This window comes from Leguminivora glycinivorella, chromosome 3 (genome assembly GCF_023078275.1).
Source record: "Leguminivora glycinivorella isolate SPB_JAAS2020 chromosome 3, LegGlyc_1.1, whole genome shotgun sequence".
NCBI classification, from domain to species: domain Eukaryota; kingdom Metazoa; phylum Arthropoda; class Insecta; order Lepidoptera; family Tortricidae; genus Leguminivora; species Leguminivora glycinivorella.
Window position 1 is genome coordinate 2,420,302 of NC_062973.1, and position 25,993 is coordinate 2,446,294.

The following is a 25,993-nucleotide window of genomic DNA, read 5'->3' on the forward strand; positions in this document are numbered from 1 at the left end:
GTGATTTTTTTTCTCCTATCAGGATCTAAAGACCTCGCAATTCTGAGTATGAGTCGCGTAAAAAATACTCATGTTACAAATAAAGTGGGGTGGACAACTTTGATAAAAACCGGCCAAGAGCGTGTCGGGCCACGCTCAGTGTAGGGTTCCGTAGTTTTCCGTACTTTTCTCAAAAACTACTGAACCTATCAAGTTCAAAATAATTTTCCTAGAAAGTCTTTATAAAGTTCTACTCTTGTGATTTTTTTCATATTTTTTAAACATATGGTTCAAAAGTTAGAGGGGGGGGACGCACTTTTTTTTCCTTTAGGAGCGATTATTTCCTAAAATATTAATATTATCAAAAAACGATCTTAGTAAACCCTTATTCATTTTTAAATACCTATCCAACAATATATCACACGTTGGGGTTGGAATGAAAAAAAAAATCAGCCCCCACTTTACATGTAGGGGGGGTACCCTAATAAAACATTTTTTTCCATTTTTTATTTTTGCACTTTGTTGGCGTGATTGATATACATATTGACACCAAATTTCAGCTTTCTAGTGCTAACGGTTACTGAGATTATCCGCGGACGGACGGACGGACGGACGGACGGACGGACGGACGGACGGACGGACGGACGGACGGACGGACGGACAGACAGACATGGCGAAACTATAAGGGTTCCTAGTTGACTACGGAACCCTAAAAATGGCCATTTAATGATGGTTGGCGATGGTTTTCTGCAAGGTGAAACTGTATGATCTCAAATATTTCGAGACAATTTTTTTGACGACCGGTCTGGCGCAGTGACCCTGCCTGCTACTCCGCGGTCCCGGGTTCGAATCTCGGTAAGGGCATTTATTTGTGTGATGAGCACAGATATTTGTTCTTGAGTCATGGATGTTTTTATGTATATAAGTATTTATATATTATATCGTTGTCTGAGCACCCACAACACAAGCCTTCTTGAGCTTACCGTGGGCCTCAGTCAATCTGTGTAAGAATCCATACTAATACTAATATACTATACTAATACTAATAATATTATAAATGGGAAAGTGTGTGTGTCTGTTTGTTTGTCCGTCTTTCACGGCAAAACGGAGCGACGAATTGTCGTGATTTTTTAAGTGGAGATACTTGAATGGACGGATAGTGACATAGGCTACTTTTTGTCTCTTTCTAACGCGAGCGAAGCCGCGGGAAAAAGCTAGTGTCCTAAAGCATAGTTAACATAGTATTGGCACGCGTTTAGCGACAAATAAAAAAAAATTAAAAATAAAAAAAAAACTGATAATCACATCTTAATTTTAATACGTTGATAACTCTACACGGTGTTTCCGGTATCACTCAAAACCTCAGACACCCCAACTGATTTTTATTTTTTTAAACTCATCTAGAGAATTCATCTTTTAATCTGATCGTTACTTTTTTTTAAATTGAATTTTTAATTTTATGTACAGCTCTACTTGACTTTTAGCTCTACACTCAATAAAGTAATTGCTAACTACCATCATAAACCATAAGACTATTTATTTGTGTACGTTACTGCAACGACATAAGGTTTACCAATAGACAGCTAAGATGTCACTGTAAAACACTTTAAAGCTTTGTCACAGTAAACTTCAAATTGGACAGGTAATCGCAGTAAGCAAATAAACTCAATATTCAAAGTGACAAGGTTGTAATTAGGTACGAGTTCAATTTGTTATGACTTATGATAAACATTAAGATTAAACTGACAAACAACGTCAAACTAGTAGCGGAAAAAATAATCGTCCAAGTAACCGGCCAGTATTAATACCCCTAAATACTGAAAAAAGGTAAACAACCTCTAGCAATGCGATATACACAATGTTGTATTACGAGTACAATAGAATGGGCACGTAAAAAATAACTAATAATACTAATTTAAATAAAAATATTACCCCCATCAAGATATAGCTCAATCGATTCTACTCTCGATTCTGAACAAACTGTTTTCAGGTTTTTAGTGTTAAGTGAAACACGGTGTATATTAGAAATTTGGTTGTTCTAACTTTTTGCGTTTGTAAGTTATTGATGATGGACGTTGACCGGCGAAAACGCACTGTGAACAAATACGTGAAAAATCCCCTTGGTCTGGGTCAATGATTGCTAAATTGTTGAATTTCCAGAAAACTACTAGGCAATAATTATTGCCCAAATCATTATTTCATTAAAGGACAATTAAATAATAGTGGCAAAATAATTCAAAATATCCACTCCTTGCGGTCCACACGGAATCAACAGACAAAAAAGATGGATGAAAATCTTGTTCAGAGGATGATGAATACTATTTTCAGAAAAGTCCGTAATTTTGTGCATAAACATACTGAATGATTGAAATATATGTGATACGCTATAAATTAATAAACGATCTTTTATGTTCTGCAATAAAAAATATTGTTTACTTTTTTCTTTTCATTTAAAAATTAAATTCCTCCCATCGCGTACCAATTCTAAATGAACTATGCTTTATAAAAAAAGTCTGTTAAAAATGAAACAAACCGTAGTCTCCACCAGTGACAGTTGTACTGTTCTTTCCTCACGTCGCCAGTGAACACGTCCCAGCGCCATCTGTCCATGGACAGCGCAAACGGCAGGAACGCAAGCTTGTCCATCGCTTGCGTGAACAGGTAGTTGGTGTCATGTGCCGTGTCGGCCACCGAGCGTTGTACCAGGCCCAGGGTTTGGAGGTGGCGCGGGGATGAGACTGAGAGGGCGATCGCTTCGCCTATGGCCTCGTGGAAACCTGTGGGCAAAAAAATCTATGTAAATCAATGTCAAAGGGCCAGTTGCATGTACAGTTAACAGACACGTTAAAGTTACGCAGCAGAAGTGTATGGAAATTCACATAGAAAACATTTTGCGAACGCTAAATTCGGTAACAGCCGGTTTGGTGCAACCGACCCTTAGTCTGAAACTTAGTCAACCGTCTAGTGGTTGATTTGGTTCCATCTGGTTCCTTGTTGTTTTTTTAACACGTTCGCGGACGCTCAATCACCCCTCTGGGACACCAATATTTTGTATGGGAATTTTTCGACTGCTATAGCATACCTGTCCTTAGACAGCTTATATTAGGGTTATTATGTGACGAGGAACGCTATAGCATTCGGATGCTATAGCATACCTGACAAAATACAGAGTTAAAATGTGATCTTATGTGACACCGTATGCTATAGCATACGATGCTATAGCATACCGTGACACAATACTGAGTCAAAATGTGATCTTATATGACACCGTATGCTATAGCATACGATCCATAGATGGTGATACAGCAGATTCATTCTGTAGAATCATATCAAATAAAACATTTAGTTTTTCTGGCTGCGGGGATGATGCCCACAAATAAAAGTATAAAGCTTGTTCACGAATACAGAGTTTTTTGGTACAAGAAGAATTGTCTAAATGTGTATCTCCTACAGACTCTTTTGGAGTACCTAACTTTCATCAGAACTGTAGTCACCCGTTTCGTCATTGAGACTAGAATAATGTTTATTCAAACCTGCTGTTGTATAGGTGCTAAAGGCCTTCATTTGGTGTGATGATTTCTGGGTAGAACTTATCCACTACCTCTCACTACGCGATGATTCGCCCAGCTTTATATGCTATTTTACAAGCATCTAAACCAAGTTCAAGTAGTTAAACACCAACAAGATTCACTCAAAAAGATATAATTTAACGTAAACAGTCAGTATCAACCAGAAATAGGGTTTATTCACAATTATATGAGCAAAGCAATGACTAAGTACTTATTTTTTGCTACCCTTATATTTCTCCGTTACATTGATCTCTACTACCCGAAGGTTGTCTGGTAGAGATCGCTTTTTAGCGATAAGACCGCCTGTTGTTGCTTAATTTCTTGTTTGATCTTATTTGTTGTATGTAATTACTTAATGTGCACAATAAAGAATATTATTATTATTATTATTATTAAGTACGAAGGAAATTACTCAAATAATAGGTGTAAACATGCTTCGGTTTTCTTAATTTATCGTAACCAAAATCACGGTGTATTATTATAAAACGATAGTGGACATGTTTGTTAACAAAACCGCAACACAAAAATATATATAAACTGTAAAAATAATTACTTATGATTTTTTAAACAATCCGTAAAATTGCGTTTGCGCTCGAAATTTGGCCACATTTCACGGGCCAACTCCCGGTGACACTCGCGGGGCTACTGCGCAAATTTCCATACAAAGAGGTATTCTATAGCATACGCGTCACAAAAAGGTGAACTCGATCTGTGACGCCACAGCATATTTTTTAACTGCGATAAAACTATGTAATGTTGCAGTATGCATACTATGATTCTAGTGAATGGTAGAGGAAATGTTGGTGAATAATATTATACTGTGAACAAGAAGATTACTAAGCAAACAGACGCAGAAATTCTAACCAAATAACGTATTCTATAGCATACGCGTCACCAGAAGGAGTACAAAAACGTATGCTATAGAATACGCGTCCGCGAACGTGTTAAAAAATATGCTGTGGCGTCACAGATCGAGTTCACCTTTTTGTCAAACGCAATTTTACGGATTGTTTAAAAAATCATAAGTAATTATTTTTACAGTTTATATATATTTTTGTGTTGCGGTTTTGTTAACAAACATGTCCACTATCGTTTTATAATAATACACCGTGATTTTGGTTACGATAAATTAAGAAAACCGAAGCATGTTTACACCTATTATTTGAGTAATTTCCTTCGTACTTAGTCATTGCTTTGCTCATATAATTGTGAATAAACCCTATTTCTGGTTGATACTGACTGTTTACGTTAAATTATATCTTTTTGAGTGAATCTTGTTGGTGTTTAACTACTTGAACTTGGTTTAGATGCTTGTAAAATAGCATATAAAGCTGGGCGAATCATCGCGTAGTGAGAGGTAGTGGATAAGTTCTACCCAGAAATCATCACACCAAATGAAGGCCTTTAGCACCTATACAACAGCAGGTTTGAATAAACATTATTCTAGTCTCAATGACGAAACGGGTGACTACAGTTCTGATGAAAGTTAGGTACTCCAAAAGAGTCTGTAGGAGATACACATTTAGACAATTCTTCTTGTACCAAAAAACTCTGTATTCGTGAACAAGCTTTATACTTTTATTTGTGGGCATCATCCCCGCAGCCAGAAAAACTAAATGTTTTATTTGATATGATTCTACAGAATGAATCTGCTGTATCACCATCTATGGATCGTATGCTATAGCATACGGTGTCATATAAGATCACATTTTGACTCAGTATTGTGTCACGGTATGCTATAGCATCGTATGCTATAGCATACGGTGTCACATAAGATCACATTTTAACTCTGTATTTTGTCAGGTATGCTATAGCATCCGAATGCTATAGCGTTCCTCGTCACATAATAACACTAATATAAGCTGTCTAAGGACAGGTATGCTATAGCAGTCGAAAAATTCCCATACAAAATATTGGTGTCCCAGAGGGGTGATTGAGCGTCCGCGAACGTGTTAAAAGGCCCCGGGAAGTAAAAAAATACAAAACCCATAGTTTAAGATATTCACAAAGAGATCATATGGGTTAAAATCTTCTGTATAGGTACATATCAGTTAAAAGGGAGATAAAACAAATTTAAAATACAATTCTAATTAACACAAGTTAAATTATAATCTACTAGCTTTTACCCGCGGCTTCGCCCGCGTAATAAAAGTATTCATTAAGATTTTCATTTGGATCCGTAGGTTTCTCTGTAGGTATATTTATCTGCGATTATTTCGATTGCACATAATACTTTTGCTTGCAATGATTGTAGAAATATTACACATCGACCACAGCGTAGGTAATTCTATATACGCTGGGGAAACCTTTATAAACATCCCACATAGCCCGTATTTCGACACTATTATCGGTGGGTAAAAAGTACTTTTTTTGTATTATCCCTTACAATTTTTTACATTTTGCTTATACTTATCGCAAACGTAATCTTCAAGCAAGCTAACAACGATCGTCTTAGAGCACATTGATTGTAAGAGACCGCCGACCGATTATCCGTATCCCTCTAACGATACCCATATTATCCGTATCCGTATCCGTATCCGTATCCGTATCCGTATCCGTATCGCTATCGCTATCGCTATCGCTATCGCTATCGCTATCGCTATCGCTATCGCTATCGCAATCGCTATCGCTATCGCTATCGCTATCGCTATCGCTATCCCTATCGCTATCCCTATCACTATCCCTATCGCTATCCCTATCGCTATCCCTATCGCTATCCCTATCGCTATCCCTATCGCTATCCCTATCCCTATCCCTTATCAAGATAACACTTTAAGTTCTCGCGCTTTGTACACATATTTAAAGTCACATACAGGTCGAACGCGATTAATTAACATTATTTTTACCTTTTTTCCCAACGTTTCGGCCAGGTTGCACTGGCCGTGGTCGCGGAAGACTGACGTCCCAGCAAAATGTCACCGGAGATGTAAACAACACAAAACTACCCGATATTAATTTATATAAATGTTCGGGGTAGACAAATAAATATAATCTACCCGCTTTTAGTTAATGTTTATTTCCCACCGCACGACACACAAAAAACCGGCCAAGAGCGTGTCGGGCCACGCTCAGTGTAGGGTTCCGTAGTTTTTCGTATTTTTCTCAAAAACTACTGAACCTATCAAGTTCAAAGCAATTTTCCTAGAAAGTCTTTATAAAGTTCTACTTTTGTGATTTTTTCCATATTTTTTAAACATATGGTTCAAAAGTTAGAGGGGGGGGGACGCACTTTTTTTTCCTTTATCAGCGATTATTTCCGAAAATATTAATATTATCAAAAAACGATCTTAGTAAACCCTTATTCATTTTTAAATACCTATCCAACAATATATCACACGTTGGGGTTGGAATGAAAAAAAAAATCAGCCCCCACTTTACATGTAGGGGGGGTACCAAAATAAAACATTTTTTTCCACTTTTTATTTTTGCACTTTGTTGGCGTGATTGATATACATATTGGTACCAAATTTCAGCTTTCTAGTGCTTACGGTTACTGAGATTATCCGCGGACGGACGGACGGACGGACGGACGGACGGACGGACGGACAGACAGACATGGCGAAACTATAAGGGTTCCTAGTTGACTACGGAACCCTAAAAAAAAGAAAAAAGGTAAAAATAATGTTAATTAATCGCGTTCGACCTTATCAAGATGTTTAATGATTTCTTATCAAGTGCTAAAATATAAAGTTTCACGGTTTTATCTTTTAAAATTAAGAAATCCCATACAAATTTTCAACCTCTTTTTCAACCCCTTCATCCCTTTTTTTCGAAATAAAAAGTAGCCTATGTTCTGTCTCAGGGTCTAAAGATTGTCTCTTCCAAATTTCATCAAAATCGGTTGCGTGGTTTAAGCGGGAAAGCGTAACAGACAGACAGACAGACAGACAGACAGACAGACAGACAGAGTTACTTTCGCATTTATAATATTATATAGTAATATATAGTAATATAGTATATATAGTATATTATAGTATGGAAGTATGGATTAAAAATATTTCAACTGGTGCTATCTTAAAGTTGTCACACCACTATATATATGTATAAATTAAAACCGAAATAAATTACACAATATATGAAAGAAAAAGTGACCAAAGCCTCTGGTGCCTGAGGCTGGAATTAAACCAGCGTACTCTGCAATCGCGGAAGATGCCTGTTTATCCGCTCGGCCACCCAGGTCACAGTTGCTGAGGTCGAAATTATCTCTCTTATGATATGAGTAATCTATACAAGACCTTGGTCACTTTTTCTTTCATATGTGTAATTTATTTCGATTTTAAATTTAAAATAATTAAACAGCCACTCGCATAATTGTCAAGAGCATTACAAGTTCAAACGATTTTTTCCATATGATGCAATCTACCTTTCTGATTTGCCATGGTATCTCTCATAATTTATGCACTTACATCTAATACAATCTACAAAACTAAACGAATAGCCCTTTAACCACCACATTACACAAATCTAACAAACACGACATTTCATTACACAACATTTCGTAAGTAAACTTTTAAGATAACAAATGAAACAATAAAAATGCCACCATTGTATTAACGCATGGTTGCTGTCACAGTCTAGTTACATCAATTAGTTTGAGGACGCGAGCCCGTTATATTCTCAAAAACGAATGGTCTTATTTTTTATTCTGTGTAAGGAACTTTGTCTGAATGACCATAGACACAGTATAATAAAGAGTACTATCGTACAGTATGGCCACTCCCGCTTCCCGCTGAAAGTGTCGCCCACCTCCTCTCGGTTACCTCACAGTTACCGCCTGTCAAAAACGCGAACAGTCGACCTGTCATATTTCACTCATACAAGCATAGTACTCGTTCACCTACACGAGCTTAGAATGTGTGCTAGGATCGCGCCCCTTTCATATATTTGATCGCCAGTGTCCGAGGTGTGCCCTAGGTCTTATTTAAGGTACCTACTTTGTGTTTTGTTGTAATATTGATGAGCAGTAAGGTTTATTTAAGTTTTCTTTTTAAGATTAAGATTATAAAACGCAATTTTGACCTCGCCTCGCCATTTCAAATTGTATTTTAAATTGGTGGCAACTTAGCTTGGCCCTACTCAGTCATGAAAATAATTACACGAAACCTAATGATAGAATTCGAGCAATTTTTTAACCCCCGACCCGAAAACGACGGGGTGTTATAATTTAGATGTGTCTGTCTGTGTGTTGTCTGTCTGTCTGTTTGTCTGACCCGATTTAGATTTAGTTATTTTTTGTCTGAAAGCTGAGTTAGTCGGGAGTGTTCTTAGCCATGTCTCATGAAAATCGGTCTACCATGTCGCAGTCGGGGGCTTTTTCAAAATTTTAATTTGTGGTTATGTGATATGATAGACACTCTGAGATGTGATAGGCACTCTCAAAGCTAGTCAAATACTGGTATAAGTATGATATTTGAATCATATCAATAACTTGTTTATTAAGCATATGAACGTAAAATAACTGACCATGATGACCGAAATATCATTCTGATATTATTCGAATTGACATGTCGTTTACTACACGAGTACCTATCACTATAACATAGACGTCAAACCATATTCGTACTGAAATGACAGTTCAAATCCAAATACAGCGAGAGAAAGTTGCAAGATATTAAGACATTTATCTAATGCAGGGACACAAAGTAGTCGTTAAGTTTCACATTACGTACGTGTATACAAATGTCACTTTTACTATACAATTTGCCATCCGCAATATTAAGTCACATATTATAAGCCTTATGGGAATGACAGAAGATATAGCTCAGTCGGTAGTGACCCTGCCTGCTGAGCCGCGGTCCTGGGTTCGAATCCCGGTAAGGGCATTTATTTGTGTGATAAGGCACAGATACTTGTTCCTGAGTCATGGATGTTTTCTATATAAGTATGACGTATTTATCTATTTAAGTATGTATATCGTCGCTTAGCACCCGTAGTACAAGCTTTGCTTAGTTTGGGGCTAAGTTGATCTGTGTAAGGTGTCCCCAATATTTATTTATTTATTATAAGATGGACAATAAAAGTATTGATATTGCTACTTTGATAAATGATAATTATTGCCTGGTGATCTCAGATCTCTTTGTGATTATCGCACATTTTTACAAAATATAGGCACTTCTTCACAGGCATAAAATAATCTGTTGCTCAGATAAAACTAGAAACTACTTAAATAAAGACATTAACATTGAAATTGTGAATCTTGTACCTGCAATTGCAGCGCCACCTATCTATGGTTTTATATGTGCACTTCTGATACTTAAAGTTTTCGCTCCTTATCTCTAATCTCCATACTACGAGCGGTGATAAGTGTCACAGTCAAACACAAGTGACATCCCAACCGGAAGATTTTTTTTGTTATAGTGGCAGCTCCAAATAATCTGAATCAGCTACGTAACGTCACTTCCCCTTTAAACTATTTTTTTAAGATTTTTTAAAAAATATAAAAATATATATTTTTGTGATCTACAGGCGTATATCTCGAAATGGTTTTCGATTTAGGGACATTGAAAATTTTGAAACGTTGTCAATTCATTGATAAACTTGCCATGCACTTTTGCGACTCACTGTATGTCCAAAAGAAAGGAATGGGCATTGTGAATGTAATCTCGCTTTGTGTGGTAGGGTACAATCAATGTCTTTCAAAATTGGAGCAGAGCCCAATTGGGGAAGTACAGTCAACCAATTTGAATCATAGGCCACTCTAGAACCCTGTCGTATTGACATCGTGCATTATTGGCCATATAAAGTACTTTTGACGTTGACTGTGAAAAGGTGGCACAATGGCCTAGGATTCAAATTGGTTGACTGTACAGCCATGAATAAGGTTTCCAAACTCATCTATAATAATCATAATCAAAATATGTATTCGTAATAAACTTAAAAACTACACATTATGCATAAAGTATGACTAAAAACTACAAATGTACAAGGGATGGGTAAGTTTATCACGAAATGGTCCCGTCTCAGCATAATGCCGACCCGGAGGTCAGCGCTGATCTTCCGACGAGACCATTTGCGAGACACGAACGCAGCCGCGCGGTACGACCCTACCGTACCTAGGTAGGTGTCATCTAAGTATGCCGACCTAGGGCCAGTGTATGACTTTGTTCCGATTGCTGTGGAGATGGCTGGACCGTGGTGTGTCGAGGCCAAGAAGCTTGTTGGGGAGATAGGGCGTCGGTTGAGGGAAAAAGGCTGTGATCCCCGGGCTGTGATCTTTCTTGGTCCAGCAAATATCCTTAGCCATTCATCGAGGCAACGCGGCTGGAATTTTTGGGACTTTTGGGCCGGGCAGAGAACAGGTTGGGGTTTAAGTACATGTGTAGTGGCTCACAATGGGTAAGTATTTAAATTTTAATGGGGTTAGCATGTTTTTTTTTTTATATTATACGAATTTTAGTTTGATGTCTTTTTTTGACGAAGCGTGTTGCGGATCTTTTGCGGATTTGCATTTATGACGAAGCCTGCGCTGATGATAATTTGTGAGTAGCTTGTTTGGTTTGTTTCAATAAAATAACTATTTAAAAAAACTTGTATCTTCGTCTGTCAATGAAAAGAAAATCGTAGTAAGTATGTATGGAATGCATATAGACTTACTGCGTTTTAACTTTGAGGAACAGCGTGAGATACGAGATTTATTAAAAGTAGTGACGATATGCTTATTAGGTACAGTGCAGGGGCGGCTCACTCCGCGATTCTATCGCCGCGCTACAAGTACATGCTGGCGGCCGCGAGTTCGCGGCCTAATCAGGGGTGGCGCGCGTTCTCACGGAACGCACGTTTGCACTTTCTATTGTTACTTTACTTGAGAGTTTTTTTTAAGTTTTATATGCGATGTCCGCGTGTAAATGGCTAATTAAATAGACATCATTAATAAAATAGGACAATCATACACAGATCTACTATTGATTAAGTCCCACGGAAAAGTTCAATAAGGCTTACGATGTTGGGACTTACATAAAAAATATAAATACTGTATATATAGCTAGAAAGTACCCAAGACTGGAATATAATAGTATAACATTTTATCTGAGTATTAATTCGTTTTAATCCATAGGCAACCCTATCGTCCGACGCTGCGCACGTGCGGCTCGTTTCTTTGTTAGGATTTTGTAGGCATTTAAAAAGCGGCATTTCGTGAACATCAAAGCAGTGGGCCTTCTGTACTTGTACTATTATATATTCTGTGGTACAGTGCTAAAATAATTAAATAAAACATTTTAAATAATAAGAAGAAAGAAATTGATTGAAGCCAATCATTAACAGAAGAACAAAGATAAGGTAATTTGTAATTTGTGAGTGTGCACGGGAAAACGTCCCACTTTGTCGATTGCTATAAAGCCGCTTTGTCAGTTTATTCATATAAGGATACAAGTAAATCTCGTCTTAATGGTAACTGTTTTTGCTTTCATTCATATACTTACAATACATTTATCAGTCAGACCAGTTTTTCTTTAAATCGACCAGATAACTCTCAATAACCAGTTTCCAGTACCCAGGATTACTAGAATTACATAACACAGTAACTCAGTTTCCGCGCACGCTTCCGCGCTTTCTCCTTCTTTGTTTACGTGCTTGAGATAATATGATAGGGTTTAGATTACAGCTATTGCAGGTGTAAGGTTTGCATTTTTATTAGGTGTTTATGTTTATCATGTGTTTATGGGTGAGATGATGAGCTTCAAGTTTGGTTTTATGGTTATGATTATGTGTAGAGAATGGTTACAAACAACTTTACTATGTAGTAGTTAAGGTAGATATCTACACGCATAGTAGGAGATATGGGATAGGAAATGTATGGGCATTTTCAGAAATTGGGACCCAAAAGAAGTGACAGATGTTAACAAAAAAGTGAACTCGTTGTCAGTTTTGTGACGAAAATCCTTACTAAAATTATAAATGGGAATGTTTGTTTGTTTGTCCTTGTTTCACGGGAAAATAGAGCGACGAATTGAAGTGTTTTTTTTTTAAGTGGAGATAGTTGAAGGGATGGAGAGTGATAGGCTTCTTTTTGTATCTTTCTAACTCCCCGCCCCACTTCCCTAAAATAGGGAGTGCAAGTTTTTATGGACATTCCGCAATTTTCTAATATAACGCGAGTGAAGCCGCGGGCAAAAACTAGTGACAAACAAGTATACTAAGTCTCATAATATCCGTACTAATATTATAAATGGGAAAGTGTGTGTGTCTGTTTGTGTGTCCGTCTTTCACGGGAAAAACAGAGCTACGAATTGACGAGATTTTTTAAATGGAGATATACTTCGTTTCTTTTAAGACTAGAATTATCTGTCAAACGGGTAAACAAAGAAGCAGTGGTCGTAGACCTTCCTTCTTCGATTTCGGCCGATACCACTGATTTCTTGAAACTTATAACTTATAATACTATGTACAATTGTACATAAGTTCCAAGAAATCAGTGGTATCGGCCGAAATCGAAGAAGGAAGGTCTACGACCACTGCTTCTTTGTTTACCCGTTTGACAGATAATTCTAATCTTAAAAGAAACGAAGTATAGTTGAAGGGATGGAAAAGTGACATAGGCTAATTTTTGTCTCTTTCTAACGCGAGCGAAGCGGGCAAAAACTAGTTCATAATAAAACTGTTATGAAACTTAATATATAACAGATGAACGGCCGCCGTATTCGAATCGCTAGTTTCTTTTAAGATCCATTATAAATATGAAATATAACTGCGACTTCACACGCTACATTAATAATGATTACAAACTCACATTTCGCATTTCTAATAAATTACTTCGGTAGAATATCTGTATTAATTAGAGAATAACTAGCATAGAGGGCGCACCGAAAGTTTTTGAAATCACTTCGAGATTTTAAAAACGTAAGAAAAGATGTAAATGATCTACAGAGTGGGGCCTGTAACAAAGGCGAAGAATTGAACTCTAGGCTATTCTCCTTATCAGAAATTCCCGTCAACTTTGTACAATGCCACGTCAGCAAATTTTAATTGATCTTATTTTGTTACAAACATTTAGTAATATAATTCGGCTTTCGTAAGATATATACAGGATAATTGTTATAATTAAGAAAATATAGATACTAGAGAACCTTAATGACGAAATAAAACTTAATAAAATCTCAATTCATCACCAAAATATTGGTAACAAAATAGGAATTAATAAAAACAAATTTAACTTTTCCCTTAATTTTTGTACAAACTTTTCGAGAACTGCTGTTATACTGATTAACATTTGTTCGGTGACTTTTAAAAATAACTTGTATTTTGATTTTTATCACCATTGGAAGTTTTTTCTAAGAGGTAATGTATTGCGAATTCTGTTAAGTCTAAAGTGTGACAGACAACGTCAATGACAACAATAATGGGGTACATTGAAGCTAATATTTATTTTGTATGAAAAACTAAAAATTTAAAGACTTCATAATTTTTAAAAGTCACTGAACAAATGTTGATCAGTATAAGGAGAATATAGCCTACAGTTCAATTCTTCGCCTTTGTTACAGGCCCCACTCTGTATATTATCAAATAATTAAAAAAAAATAACAAAAGATGTTTGTATTTCAGATTGATTTAAGGTATATTTATTATATTTTTTAATTATTCTATTATGACAATTGTGAGTGTGTACGGGAAAACGTCCCACTTTGTCGATTGCTATAAAGCCGCTTTGTCAGTTTATTCATATAAAAATACAAGTACTTATAAATCCCGCCTTAATGGTGGCCGGCAAAGTGGGATGTTTTACTAAACACGCTCACAATGGTGCACTTAAAAGTTGTTTTCGGCCTATCCGAATAAAATAGGCGGGTTATGTGAATATTATAACTAGTTATTAAGTTACAACAAATTTAAATTTTCATCCCTGTTTATTTTTTGTGTCATGGCTAGTTCTATTCTATTTGTATAATGAACCATATAGGAAAACAAGCCGTGCGGTAAGTGTTTCAAAGCGAAGTGTTGAAAATAAAACTTGACAGCCTAGTTTTCTTCGTTCTCAAAACTTTCAGTTCGCCCCTCGTTAGTCTATATCTGTCATGTATCTGACAATATTGTCAATAAATACATGTTTACACTTATGAACTACGATTACGTTAGAACCGATATAACCACTGGATTTACCGGTATTTTTCTCTGACTGGTCAGGTTACCTTATCGCGCTCGCTATTGACGTTGTACTGTCAACAACACAGCTTTTTTTTTTTTAATGGGCGTACTCTTGGCCACAGGCTAGTCAAAGGCAAAGAAGTGGCCTACGATGGAATGAGCTCGCTCAGAAGATGTCTGTTCACTCTTGATTTGAAGGTTGCCGGGTTATATGAGCTCGGAAATATAGCCGCCGGCAAGGAATTCCACTCCTTGGCAGTGCGCATAAGAAAAGAAGAAGCAAAGCGCATCGTGCGAATTCGCGGAATATCTACCAAGTAACGCCGTGTCTTGCGTGGGCGACGGTCGCGCATACGAAATAACACCTTATCGATGGAAGTATGAGACGCGACGGCGACGGTCGCGCGACGGTCGCGCGACAGTCGCCCACGCAAGACACGGCGACAGATGTGATTAAAGCTTCACGCTATTAAGTATGGTTTGATTAATGGCCCATTTCCTTCTAAAAAATGCATTGGCTGAATAAATTACCTATACATGCTACATTTTCATACGTAATTTTGTATGAATCTAGGTACTGGCATATATATTTACTGTGATAAAGTACTTGTGCATAGTTACTAGATACTTAAAGCCAATCGGAAGCTATATTTTAAATAAGGTTACGTTATACCTTGCCTTTAGTACCAGTATAGATAATACTGTCCCTGTTTCACAACTTTATTTAATGGTGCAATAACACCACATCACATTCTAGAAACTTACAACTATGTGTTTCTCCGGAAACTACGTGACTCTTGGCCACGTGTTTGCCTTTGGCTAGTCTGTGGCTAAAAGTAATCCCATTTAAAAAAAAGTTGCTGTCTCGTACTAGCATGATAACAATGATCAAAACTGTGATATTTTTGAATCGATACAACCTTAAAAGTTATGATAAACAAAATGTATAAATAGTTTAATTTTAATTCCGTCAAAAAAGATAGTTAAGGGCTACGATAATTGCTTACCTTCTGATGATAATGTTGATTCAATTAGTCATTTGGCTACGTAAATTATCCATACTACTATTATAAATGGGAAAGTGTGTGTCTGTTTGTCCGTCTTTCACGGCAAAACGAAGTGACGAATTAACGTGATTTTTAAAAGGATGTAGTTGAAGGGAAGGAGAGTGACATAGGCTACTTTTGTCTCTTTCTAACGCGAGCAAAGCCGCGGGCGAAAGTTAGTTATTAATAAAAATACCTACATTCTATCAGGATGAAAAAATTACAGATTAGTCAAAAAATATCCTTAAGGTACATTCGGCGTTATATTACCGCACTTGTGGAATAAGTAAATAGGACATTAAGTATCTTACTAAATAATGTCAAAACTGTAACGCCGTGTCTTGCGTGGGCGACGGTCGCGCGACCGTCGCCGTCGCGTCTCATACTTCCATATCGATAAGGTTTGATTTCGTATGCGTCGCATCGCCGTCGCGCGACCATCGCGCGACCGTCGCCCACGCAAGCCACAGCGTAACTCGTACCTACCTTAAAACATTGTACGATACACGTGCGAAAAGGGATTCATGACTAGTGACGGTTGAAAATATTGCCTTCGGTCGTGTTTTGATTTATGGCCACTCATTTCGACTTTCCTTTTCAGCACTTGTATCGCAATATAGCATTTTAGTTGGCAGGCTACCTATATTATCTTGTTGATACTTGCAGATAAATTACCTACATAACTTCCTTCCGCGAACACGGCTGAGGAATGAAATCTCTTTCCTAGTTTTTCTCAAGAAACTATGGCACGATTTTCTTCATAAGAGTGGACAAGTGTTGCGAAGGATTTTTATTAGGTACAAAGAAAAATAGTACATTACGATACAAGTGTGTAAAAAAGGAAGTTCGAAACGAGTGGCGATAAATTAAATCTAATTTCCTTTTGTCACATGGCAGTTACTTTCGTAAAAACTAGTGGCTGCGCCAAATCTTGGGATTAGTTGCCAAAGCCGAACCGAAGCTCCCATGAGCCGTGGCAAATGCCGGGATAACGCAAGGAGGATGATGATGATTACCATTAACAAATCCAGATCAAATGTATGATCGGTTGCTACAATCAGAATATGCCTGGAGTTATACCATCATGTCTTACTTAGTTTTACAAATGAAGCTGTCTCTCCTAAATCAATCATGGCTAATCGGTTCATTTGAAGTGTTGGCTAATGTGTACGCGGTGGAACGAAAAGTGATGGTAACGGCCCGGCCACGACATTGGTCTAAGCGCGACAGCGGTGAGCGGCAGCCATACGTGCGAATGAAAAGTCCCATCGCTGTGTCTCGCTCCAATGTATGGGCGCCGCTCACCGCTGTCCCGCTTAGACCAAAGTCGTGGCCGGGCCGTAAATGTGGCAAGCGTGTAAACGTGCTTAATACTGCATAAAAATGTAAAGTTTTTATATACATAAGTTTTTTTTCATCACACCCGCACTTTAAATGTGCTATTGTACGCAGGCGGAGCGTGAGTTATAAAAAAATCGTTCTCCCAAGGGAATAATGAAGTTTCTTGCACCGTACTTTACTTTTTTACATCTATTTACATATTTTTTACGTTGCGAGTGTGATGAAAAACATTGTGTGTAACTCGGGGAGTATGAATATTACTCACTCGAGTCTTTAAATCGCTCCGGCAAGCCGTCGCGATTTAACTTACTCTCGTTAGTAATATTCAACTTCCTCCCCTTGTTGCACAATGCACTATTATAAATCAGGTATTTGTGTCAAGTAAAGACATGCATTTAATGTTATATCTGTGTAAAATATGTCAAAAAATTCACACCTCCTTTAGTTTAAAAAAAAAAAATATAGCTCGCAGACGTTTCTGCATAATAAAAAACAAATCTCAAAAACAATATTCTTTTCTGCGGACACTCCACAAATTACTGATTTTTAATTTTTCTCCTTTTAAAGTAAGACGTTTTAAAATTACGGTAAAGACGAAAATTAGGCGTAGGTAAGTATTATAATAATCATTTTATAATTTCACCGAAAATAATGTCACAAGCTAGTTCTAAAAAAAATAGAGTAAGTATCTAATTCATAATTATGTAAAATATTTAGTTATGTCCTTGAATCATAAAGCACAAAATATGCTCATTATAAAAAAAAATTTAACGGCCTAAAAGGCCTTTTAGCCCATTTTAAGATAAAAAAAAAACAAGTAACGAAACGGTAAAATCGAGCCGCCATTAAGCTGTGTCAAAACTCAGTTCAAAGTGGCACGTTAAGTGGAGTGCCCTGAACTTGACCGCTTTTGCTCTACAAATATATATGTACTAGAAGTGACATTTAATTCATTTATTATGTGCATTCGTTTTTTGTCACCGATGTAGCATATAGTAGCATATGATACAGCATATGGCACAAGTCCCATCGCGAGCTAGTAAACTATGAGCTATCGGCTATAAAAACGAACAAAAGATAATCACTCCCGTGTAAATAAAAGAGACACGGCGATGTTTATAGCTACTCGCCCAGCGTGTCTCTTTTATTTGCACGGGAGTGCTTATCTTTTGTTCGTTTTTATAGCCGATAGCTCATAGCTTACTAGCTCGCGGTGGGACCAGTGCCTTAAGCACATAGCATAGTAGATATATTTACGGAACAATCTTATCGAATCACATAGCCATAGATTTGGTCTGACTACTATACTAAGTTAGTGTATAATACATAGGAATAGGCTAGATTCCTATACTTAAAATAAAATATTTTATGCAGTGCACGAATTAAAGCACCACATAATTAAAAGAAAAATATGAACAGTAGTTACTTTCAAACATGATTTCTATTTAATAAGTCAAGCAGAAAGATATGAAGTAAATAAATTGACCGTGACGTCACTCTTCAGTATTTCATAGAAATTCCATATTAGCAAATCGTTTTGACAGTTCTTAAAAAGAAGCTGATAAGACGAGTAGGAAACTAGCCTATTAAAATGTTATGCGCTTTGCTTCTTCTTTTCTTATGCGCACTGCCAAGGAGTGGAATTCCTTGCCGGCGCGCGGCGGCTATATTTCCGAGCTCATATAACCCGGCAACCTTCAAATCAAGAGTGAACAGACATCTTCTGAGCGAGCTCACTCCATCATAGGCCACGTCTTCGCCTTTGGCTAGTCTGTGGTCAAGAGTAAGCCCATTTATAATAAAAAAAAAACAGCTTCTTAGGTTTAATGATTTATCGGATGCCGTTATTCGATTGACCAGGGGGTGTGTCTGATTTCTAAACTTTAAACTAGTTTTTTTTAATAAATTCAGTTCAGAAGCAATGTTACCTGGTAACAATGCTCCTAACATAATTATTTTTTTGACATAGGACTGATATTTTCATATCATGCCACAATTTTAAACATTGTCAGTTGGAGTTCGGGGTGGTCTTTTGTATATACATACATATATATTATATGTGAATAAATACCTATACAAAATAAAATATTCTACATATTTTTTTTTTTAAATCAATGAGTAAAAAGTTTGGAGCAAATTTTGGTGCAAAGTAGCCCCCCACCCAAGACATATAGCTTATATTTAAGGTTATACGCCTGTAAGGCACTTCCAGCGCTGTATGTCGATGATCGGCGCGGGCGCAGCGCAGCGAGATGCGCGCGCGTTGTGTAACGCTATCGTAATCGTTAGTATTAATTTCCGTGAACTTTCTATACTGCGCCCGACCGATTGTGGTGCGTTGAATTTTTTATCAGCCAAGAAAATAAGTAGCAAGCTTTCTCTGCGACTAACCGACTGTGATGCGTTGTTGTTTTCCCTTGCAACATTTTACGCACTTAAAAGCCATTTGTCTTTTTTTTTAGTATGAATATTATATATATCGTTGTCTGAGTACCCACAACACAAGCCTTCTTGAGCTTACCGTGGGCCTCAGCCAATCTGTGTAAGAATGTCCTATAATATTTTTTTATTTTTTTTATTTATTTATTTATGAATAGGTAGACGTTTGATCACGATCACACCTGATGGTAAGTGATGATGCGGTTTACGGTGCAGCACGCTTACCTATGAGATACCTATTTACTCTTGCTTTAAAGAGAGCAGGGCATTCCACTCCTTGGCGGTGACATTCTAATCCAGAAGGCAAACTAGTTGGATAACTCGGGTTTCTGCTAGAGTTCTTCTACACCCAAAAGTCACCGGCCGATATCAAATGACCACCGACCGATATGACAGTTCCGAAAAATTCATTGGTATGGGCTGGAGTATTAAACCAGCGACTTCTTGATCGAAAGACGTACAGATGTAAGTAGTGCTAAAAGGGTTTCCCTTGTATTTTTCCGGAAACGTTCACCCACAACGTTCGTTCGTGCATTTGTCATGCTAGTTCAGTCAATGTTAGTATATCTTGTACTGAGACTGACTGAAATAGCATGACACGTTCGTACGTTTTGCGTAACAATTCGAAGGCAAATCTTTACGTACTACATCAGTCTGTACCTAGGTCTTGTCGATGAAAAGTATCGCAACTATGTGGTATGGATCGGATTTGTCAGTCAAAATGAATTAAGGTAAACTTCATCATCATCATCCTCCGGCTTTTGCTACGGCTCATGGTAGCCAGGGGTCCGCTTTGACAACTAATCCCAAGATTTGGCGTAGGCACTAGTTTTACGAAAGCTACTGCTATCTGACCTTCCAACCCGAAGGGTAACTAGGCTTTATTGGAATTAGTCCGATTTCTTCACGATGTTTTCCTTCACCGAAAAGCGACTTGCAAATATCAAATGACATTTCGCACATATGTTCCGAAAAACTCATTGGTACGAGCCGGGGTTCGAACCCGCGACCTCCGGATCGAAAGTCGCACGCTCTTACCAGCTACCAGAAAGTAAAGTTGTACTACAATTTAGTGAACGATGTAACACCAAATAGCGTACCTACTGTCTCAGTTTCCTAATACGCATGTTCTACATGTCGAAACTTGTGAAACAGCAAAACTGCATATGAATACTATTTGTCTTACGTGAACTAGTTTCAATCTATCATTTATTCATTAAGAGTCACAGAACCCGCATCAGTTTTAACAAACTAAAATCTATTAAAGATTTGAACTGACTTTGGTACGACCTTGATGATAAAAAAGATATTTATTCGTGACAGTTCCAAACACTTACAAAGGTACACTGGTACGGACAACGAAAAAAAAATAGAACATTACGAGTAAGTGCGTTTTCATATTATCCGATCCGATATCGGATGTCGGAAGAATTTCAGTAGAAAAAATCCAAGATGGCGCCTGTAATGTATGGGATATCGGTCCGACATCCGATATCGGATCGGATAATGTGAAAATCGCACTAAGTGCGCGTCAGCATAAATTAAATATAACAAGATCATACCATCCCATACATTAAAATGCGACCGCCTAAGACCGCGCTTACACTCCACCACACATATAGATGGCGCCACAAAAAAATGTCTTGTAGCTTTCGATTGTACTTGTAGATGGCGTTAAGTGTCACTTTTGACATAGATTTACGGCTTGGAATTGACACTTAATGCCAGTCTACAAATAATCCGTAGCAATAGCAACAAGGCATTTTTTTGTGGCGCTATCTATGTGTGGTGGAGTGTAAGCGCGTTCGTAGGCGGTCGCATTTTGATGTATGGGATGGTATGATCTTGTTATATTTAATTTATGGCGTCAGAAATCATGCTATGATACCTATTAGTGCTGCTTGATGAATGATGATAGATGCATACGAAATGAAGTTTAGTGTCTGCGTGCGTGCGTGAAATGACAGCATATGCCATCAGAATCATTATCTTCCGAAAAGTTAATTTTCTTTTTTTCTGAATATTTTCTGAGAGTGATTAAGTCATAGACGACTTAAGCTTGATTCCCGGTGGTCCAAACACGGTTCGGGAACTGTATTAAAGAACTTTATGAGAAGAAACGTTTTTAAATATTACTCTAAAAACATAAAAAATGGACTCCTGGCTAATCCTTAGACCATTTCCCAATAAATATGAAATGAAATGAAATGAAATGAAATGTGGGCTCGAGTTTACCAGCTGAAGTTATAAATATTTTAAGATATTGGTATGGTAACCAGTCAAATGTAGTTCGATGGACGGGGGCGTATTCTGACGTTTATAAAATGGAATGTGGAGTTAGGCAGGGAGGGTTATCTTCTCCTACTTTATTCAACATGTACATTAACGGCTTGATTGAGGAGCTTAGCAGCGCGGGTGTCGGATGCTCGGTCGATGGTTGTTTTGTTAACAACATCAGCTACGCAGACGACATGGCCCCTCAGTCAACGGACTCAGGATTCTGCTTGATATATGTGACAGGTATGCTGTGGCCTATGGACTACAATATAATGTAAAAAAATCGGCCAAGAGCGTGTCGGGCCACGCTCAGTGTAGGGTTCCGTAGTTTTCCGTATTTTTCTCAAAAACTACTGAACCTATCAAGTTCAAAACAATTTTCCTAGAAAGTCTTTATAAAGTTCTACTTTTGTGATTTTTTTCATATTTTTTAAACTTACGGTTCAAAAGTTAGAGGGAGGGGGACGCACTTTTTTTTCCTTTAGGAGCGATTATTTCCGATAAGATTAATATTATCAAAAAACCATCTTAGTAAACCCTTATTCATTTTTAAATACCTATCCAACAATATATCACACGTTGGGGTTGGAATGAAAAAAAAAATCAGCCCCCACTTTACATGTAGGGGGGGTACCCTAATAAAACATTTTTTTCCATTTTTTATTTTTGCACTTTGTCGGCGAGATTGAAATACATATTGGTACCAAATTTCAGCTTTATAGTGCTAGCGGTTACTGAGATTATCCGCGGACGGACGGACGGACGGACGGACGGACGGACGGACGGACGGACGGACGGACGGACGGACGGACAGACAGACATGGCGAAACTATAAGGGTTCCTAGTTGACTACGGAACCCTAAAAAAGAGCGAGGTATAACTGTTTAAGTCTGGCACTAAAACATATCCCATTCCGCCAATAATGCTAAGTGGTTCTCCTCTTCAAACAGTCACTAAATTTAAATACCTGGGACATTGGGTCACAGATACTCTAAGAGATGACGCAGACATAGAAAGGGAGCGCAGAGCGCTGTCGGTGAGGTGTAATATGCTCTCTCGCAGGTTTGCACGTTGTTCTACACAGGTAAAAATAACTTTGTTTAAAACATACTGCCAAACTTTATACACGTGCAACCTGTGGAGTGATTACACTAAAAAAGCCTACAGTGCTCTGCGCGTCCAGTACAATAACGCCTTCAGGGGGATGTTGGGCCTGCCCTGGCGCTGCAGTGCGTCAGAAATGTTCGCCGCATGGAGGACGGACGGCTTCCACGCCGTGATGCGGAAGCGGGTGGCGTCTCTGTGCGAGCGCGTGCGAGGCAGTACCAACACTCTCCTGAAGGTGATTGCTGAGAGGGTGGACAGCCCTATCCTCACGCACTGGATGTCCTTGCATCTTCAGTCTAATTGTAGCTATACTTTCTACTAACGTATATTTAGTTTAGTTTTTAAGTTATTACTAACATAATATGGATGTATTGTTGTCCGAAATAAATGCTTTCATTTCATTTCATTTTTATTTCATTTGTCTCTTTCTAACACGATCGAAGGCGCGGGCAAAAGCTAGTGATACTATAACTGTGCATAAAGCCGAGAAAATTACCTAAAGCCTATAATGTTACGTAGCTAATATAATATGTAAGAATCGCCTGGATTATCCAACAATCTAGCAATAGGCACAGCGAGTGTTGAATAATGATACAAAACGGAATATTTTAAGTAGAGTCAGAGTCAGGCTAACCTAGGTTGGCAGCGATTTTTACTGCCCCACGGCAAAGGCAAGGGTTGAAGTAAACGACATAATTTCATAGAAATTAGGGCCAGTTGCACCACCTGCTTAACTTAAGGTTAGTGGGCTGTCAACTGTCAAATTCCATATAAAATGGTGGGTTGACCCCGGGTTAACCCCGGGTTAACCCTCCATTTTCGGTGGTTCAACTGAGCCTTAGACGTTTAAAATAAGAGTTTTATTGGTGATGCTGTGAAAAATGTTGCCAACTTGCCTGTAGTATGTAATTCCTTCCAAAGAAGTAGAACCTCGATAGCGCAAATCTTTCTCAAAAAAGGTGCAAAGTTATTGTTTCTTTGTTAGGGCAAAGGGGTATACTGTCCAGCTGAAAGTAACCAGTCACAGCATGCAATGGACGCCCGTAATTTGAGAGAAAATCGGTCAGGACATCATCATCATAGCATACGATTTTCTAACGTTGGCTCAATCAATACACTAATTAAGTTAGCTGCGTCGCCCTAATTCAAACTGGTGTTCGCTAGCAGTAGGGCAAGGGTAGCAATGGCGTCTGTGTGCGATGTGGGGGTGATCTTGTTGGTTTTTATCAGTTGTGTTCAGTATGGTAAGTAATTTTTGACTTTAAAATTCTTTTTCAGTACAGATGGTCGTTTTTTACGCACTAGTTCGAGAAGTGGTTCGAAAAACGTCATACGATACACGTGTGGAAAGGAAATTCGTAACTCGTGTCGATTTAAAACACTCCCTTCGGTCGTGTTTTAATTTATCGCCACTCGTTTCGAACTTCCTTTTTTACGCACTAGTATCGTAATGTACTATTTCAGTACAGATGGTGTTTTTTTCACGCACTAGTGCGAGAAGTGGTTCATTATATGCCAGGTCGAAACTTCGGATGGCCATCGTACTGAAAAACGTCGTACGAAACACGTGCGAAAAGGAAATTCGCTCCCTTCGGTCGTGTTTTAATTTATCGCCACTCGTTTCGAACTTCCGTTTTTTCGTACTAGTATCGTAATGTACTATTTTGACCTAATAAGTAAACGTTTGGAAAAACTGCTAATAAATGTAATTTTCCTTGTCGATTACGCCATTGATTAACGTATTTCAAACTCATACTGTACTTCTCTGTCTCTCAATAATTACTGAGAATTGAACAATCATATAAATAGTGCATATTCATTCCTTTCCAATATACTCATAAAGTCTCATTACTATTACTAAAGACATATGTAACTCCGTATAGACAGATAAAGTCTAAAAAAACACCTCAGAACCATACAGAAAATGGTACGGTGGCCCAGATGGCATTACACCTTTGGGGGACGCTCGACTAGATGGCGCTAATATTAATTTTTGACATTTTAACACATATCAATCTAAGAACATGGGCGAAATTGTCAAAACTGAGGGTCAAAAGTTTTAAGCCTGTGTCGAGAGATGGCAGTATATGCACTGTGATTACACATTTTTACTTTGACAGTAACTCTCTATAATACTCGATCCTCTTTGCTATTACGAAAATGATTGTATGCACTCGTAAAGTAGCCAAATACAAAAAAACTATGACCAAATCAAAGTGTGAAATGAAATGAGTTATTAAATACCACAGGCCTATAATATATAACAATGTATGAAGGTTGTATTGCAATAAAAAATGTTGATAAGATGTTACCTTGACATGTAGAGGTACTTAATAAAAAGTTTTGTCCATTTTGGCACCCAAAGACCCGGTATACTCTTGGGTCGATACGTTCGTTTTTCGTCACGTCCCAAAATTTGTCAAATTCTGCTTTCGTCAGCCATTCTTTATTCGTCACGATCGTCCATGGTCTTTCTCAACTACGGTCAATTTCGTTGTTCATCTCTATCTTAATCCGTTAGCTGTTAAATCTATGTTTTTCGTTTTTTTTAGTAGTCTTAGGTCGGTACGAACTTAGAATATGACCAAATACGAAATGTCGAAAAACTATTGAGTCAAAATAAGAAAAAGGTCAACTCATTATGGTCAAAGACGATAATGACTGCAGACTAAGTTGACGAATGAAGAATGGCTGACGAAAACAGAATCGGACAAATTTAGGTACGTGACGAAAAACGGACGTCGACCCAAGAGTATACCAAGACCCCGGTATATCAAATAATAATATGTATCAACACAAAAACATTGAAACAAAATTTTTTAACAATTGATATTCGATATCAGGTCACCGTGCAGAGTAAGGGTGACCCGAACGAAGCCCTACTAACGTAGTTTCAGAATATCGACATGCGCGGTTGAACTTGGCTTTAATAAACATCACTACAGTAACACATTACAATATATCCATACTAATATTATAAATGGGAAAATGTGTGTGTTTGTTTGTCCGTCTTTCACGGCAAAACGGAGCGACAAATTAACGTGAGTTTTTAAGTGGAGATAGTTGAAGTGATGGAGAGTGACAGTAACTAAAATGGGGGAATTTTGTAGGCAAAAGCTAGAAAGAGTATAATTATTGTTATTGTTTTTTTATTTC

General features: G+C 37.7%; 1 protein-coding gene across 1 annotated transcript in view; it reads right to left on the reverse strand.

The window, feature by feature from the left end:
- LOC125242606 (angiotensin-converting enzyme-like) overlaps positions 1 to 25,993 on the reverse strand; it is a 274,968-nt gene that overhangs the window by 215,898 nt on the left and 33,077 nt on the right. Inside the window, exon 8 of the mRNA XM_048151399.1 lies at positions 2,513 to 2,756. Coding sequence (XP_048007356.1) covers positions 2,513 to 2,756 — 244 coding nt within the window. The remainder of the gene's footprint in view (positions 1 to 2,512; positions 2,757 to 25,993) is intronic.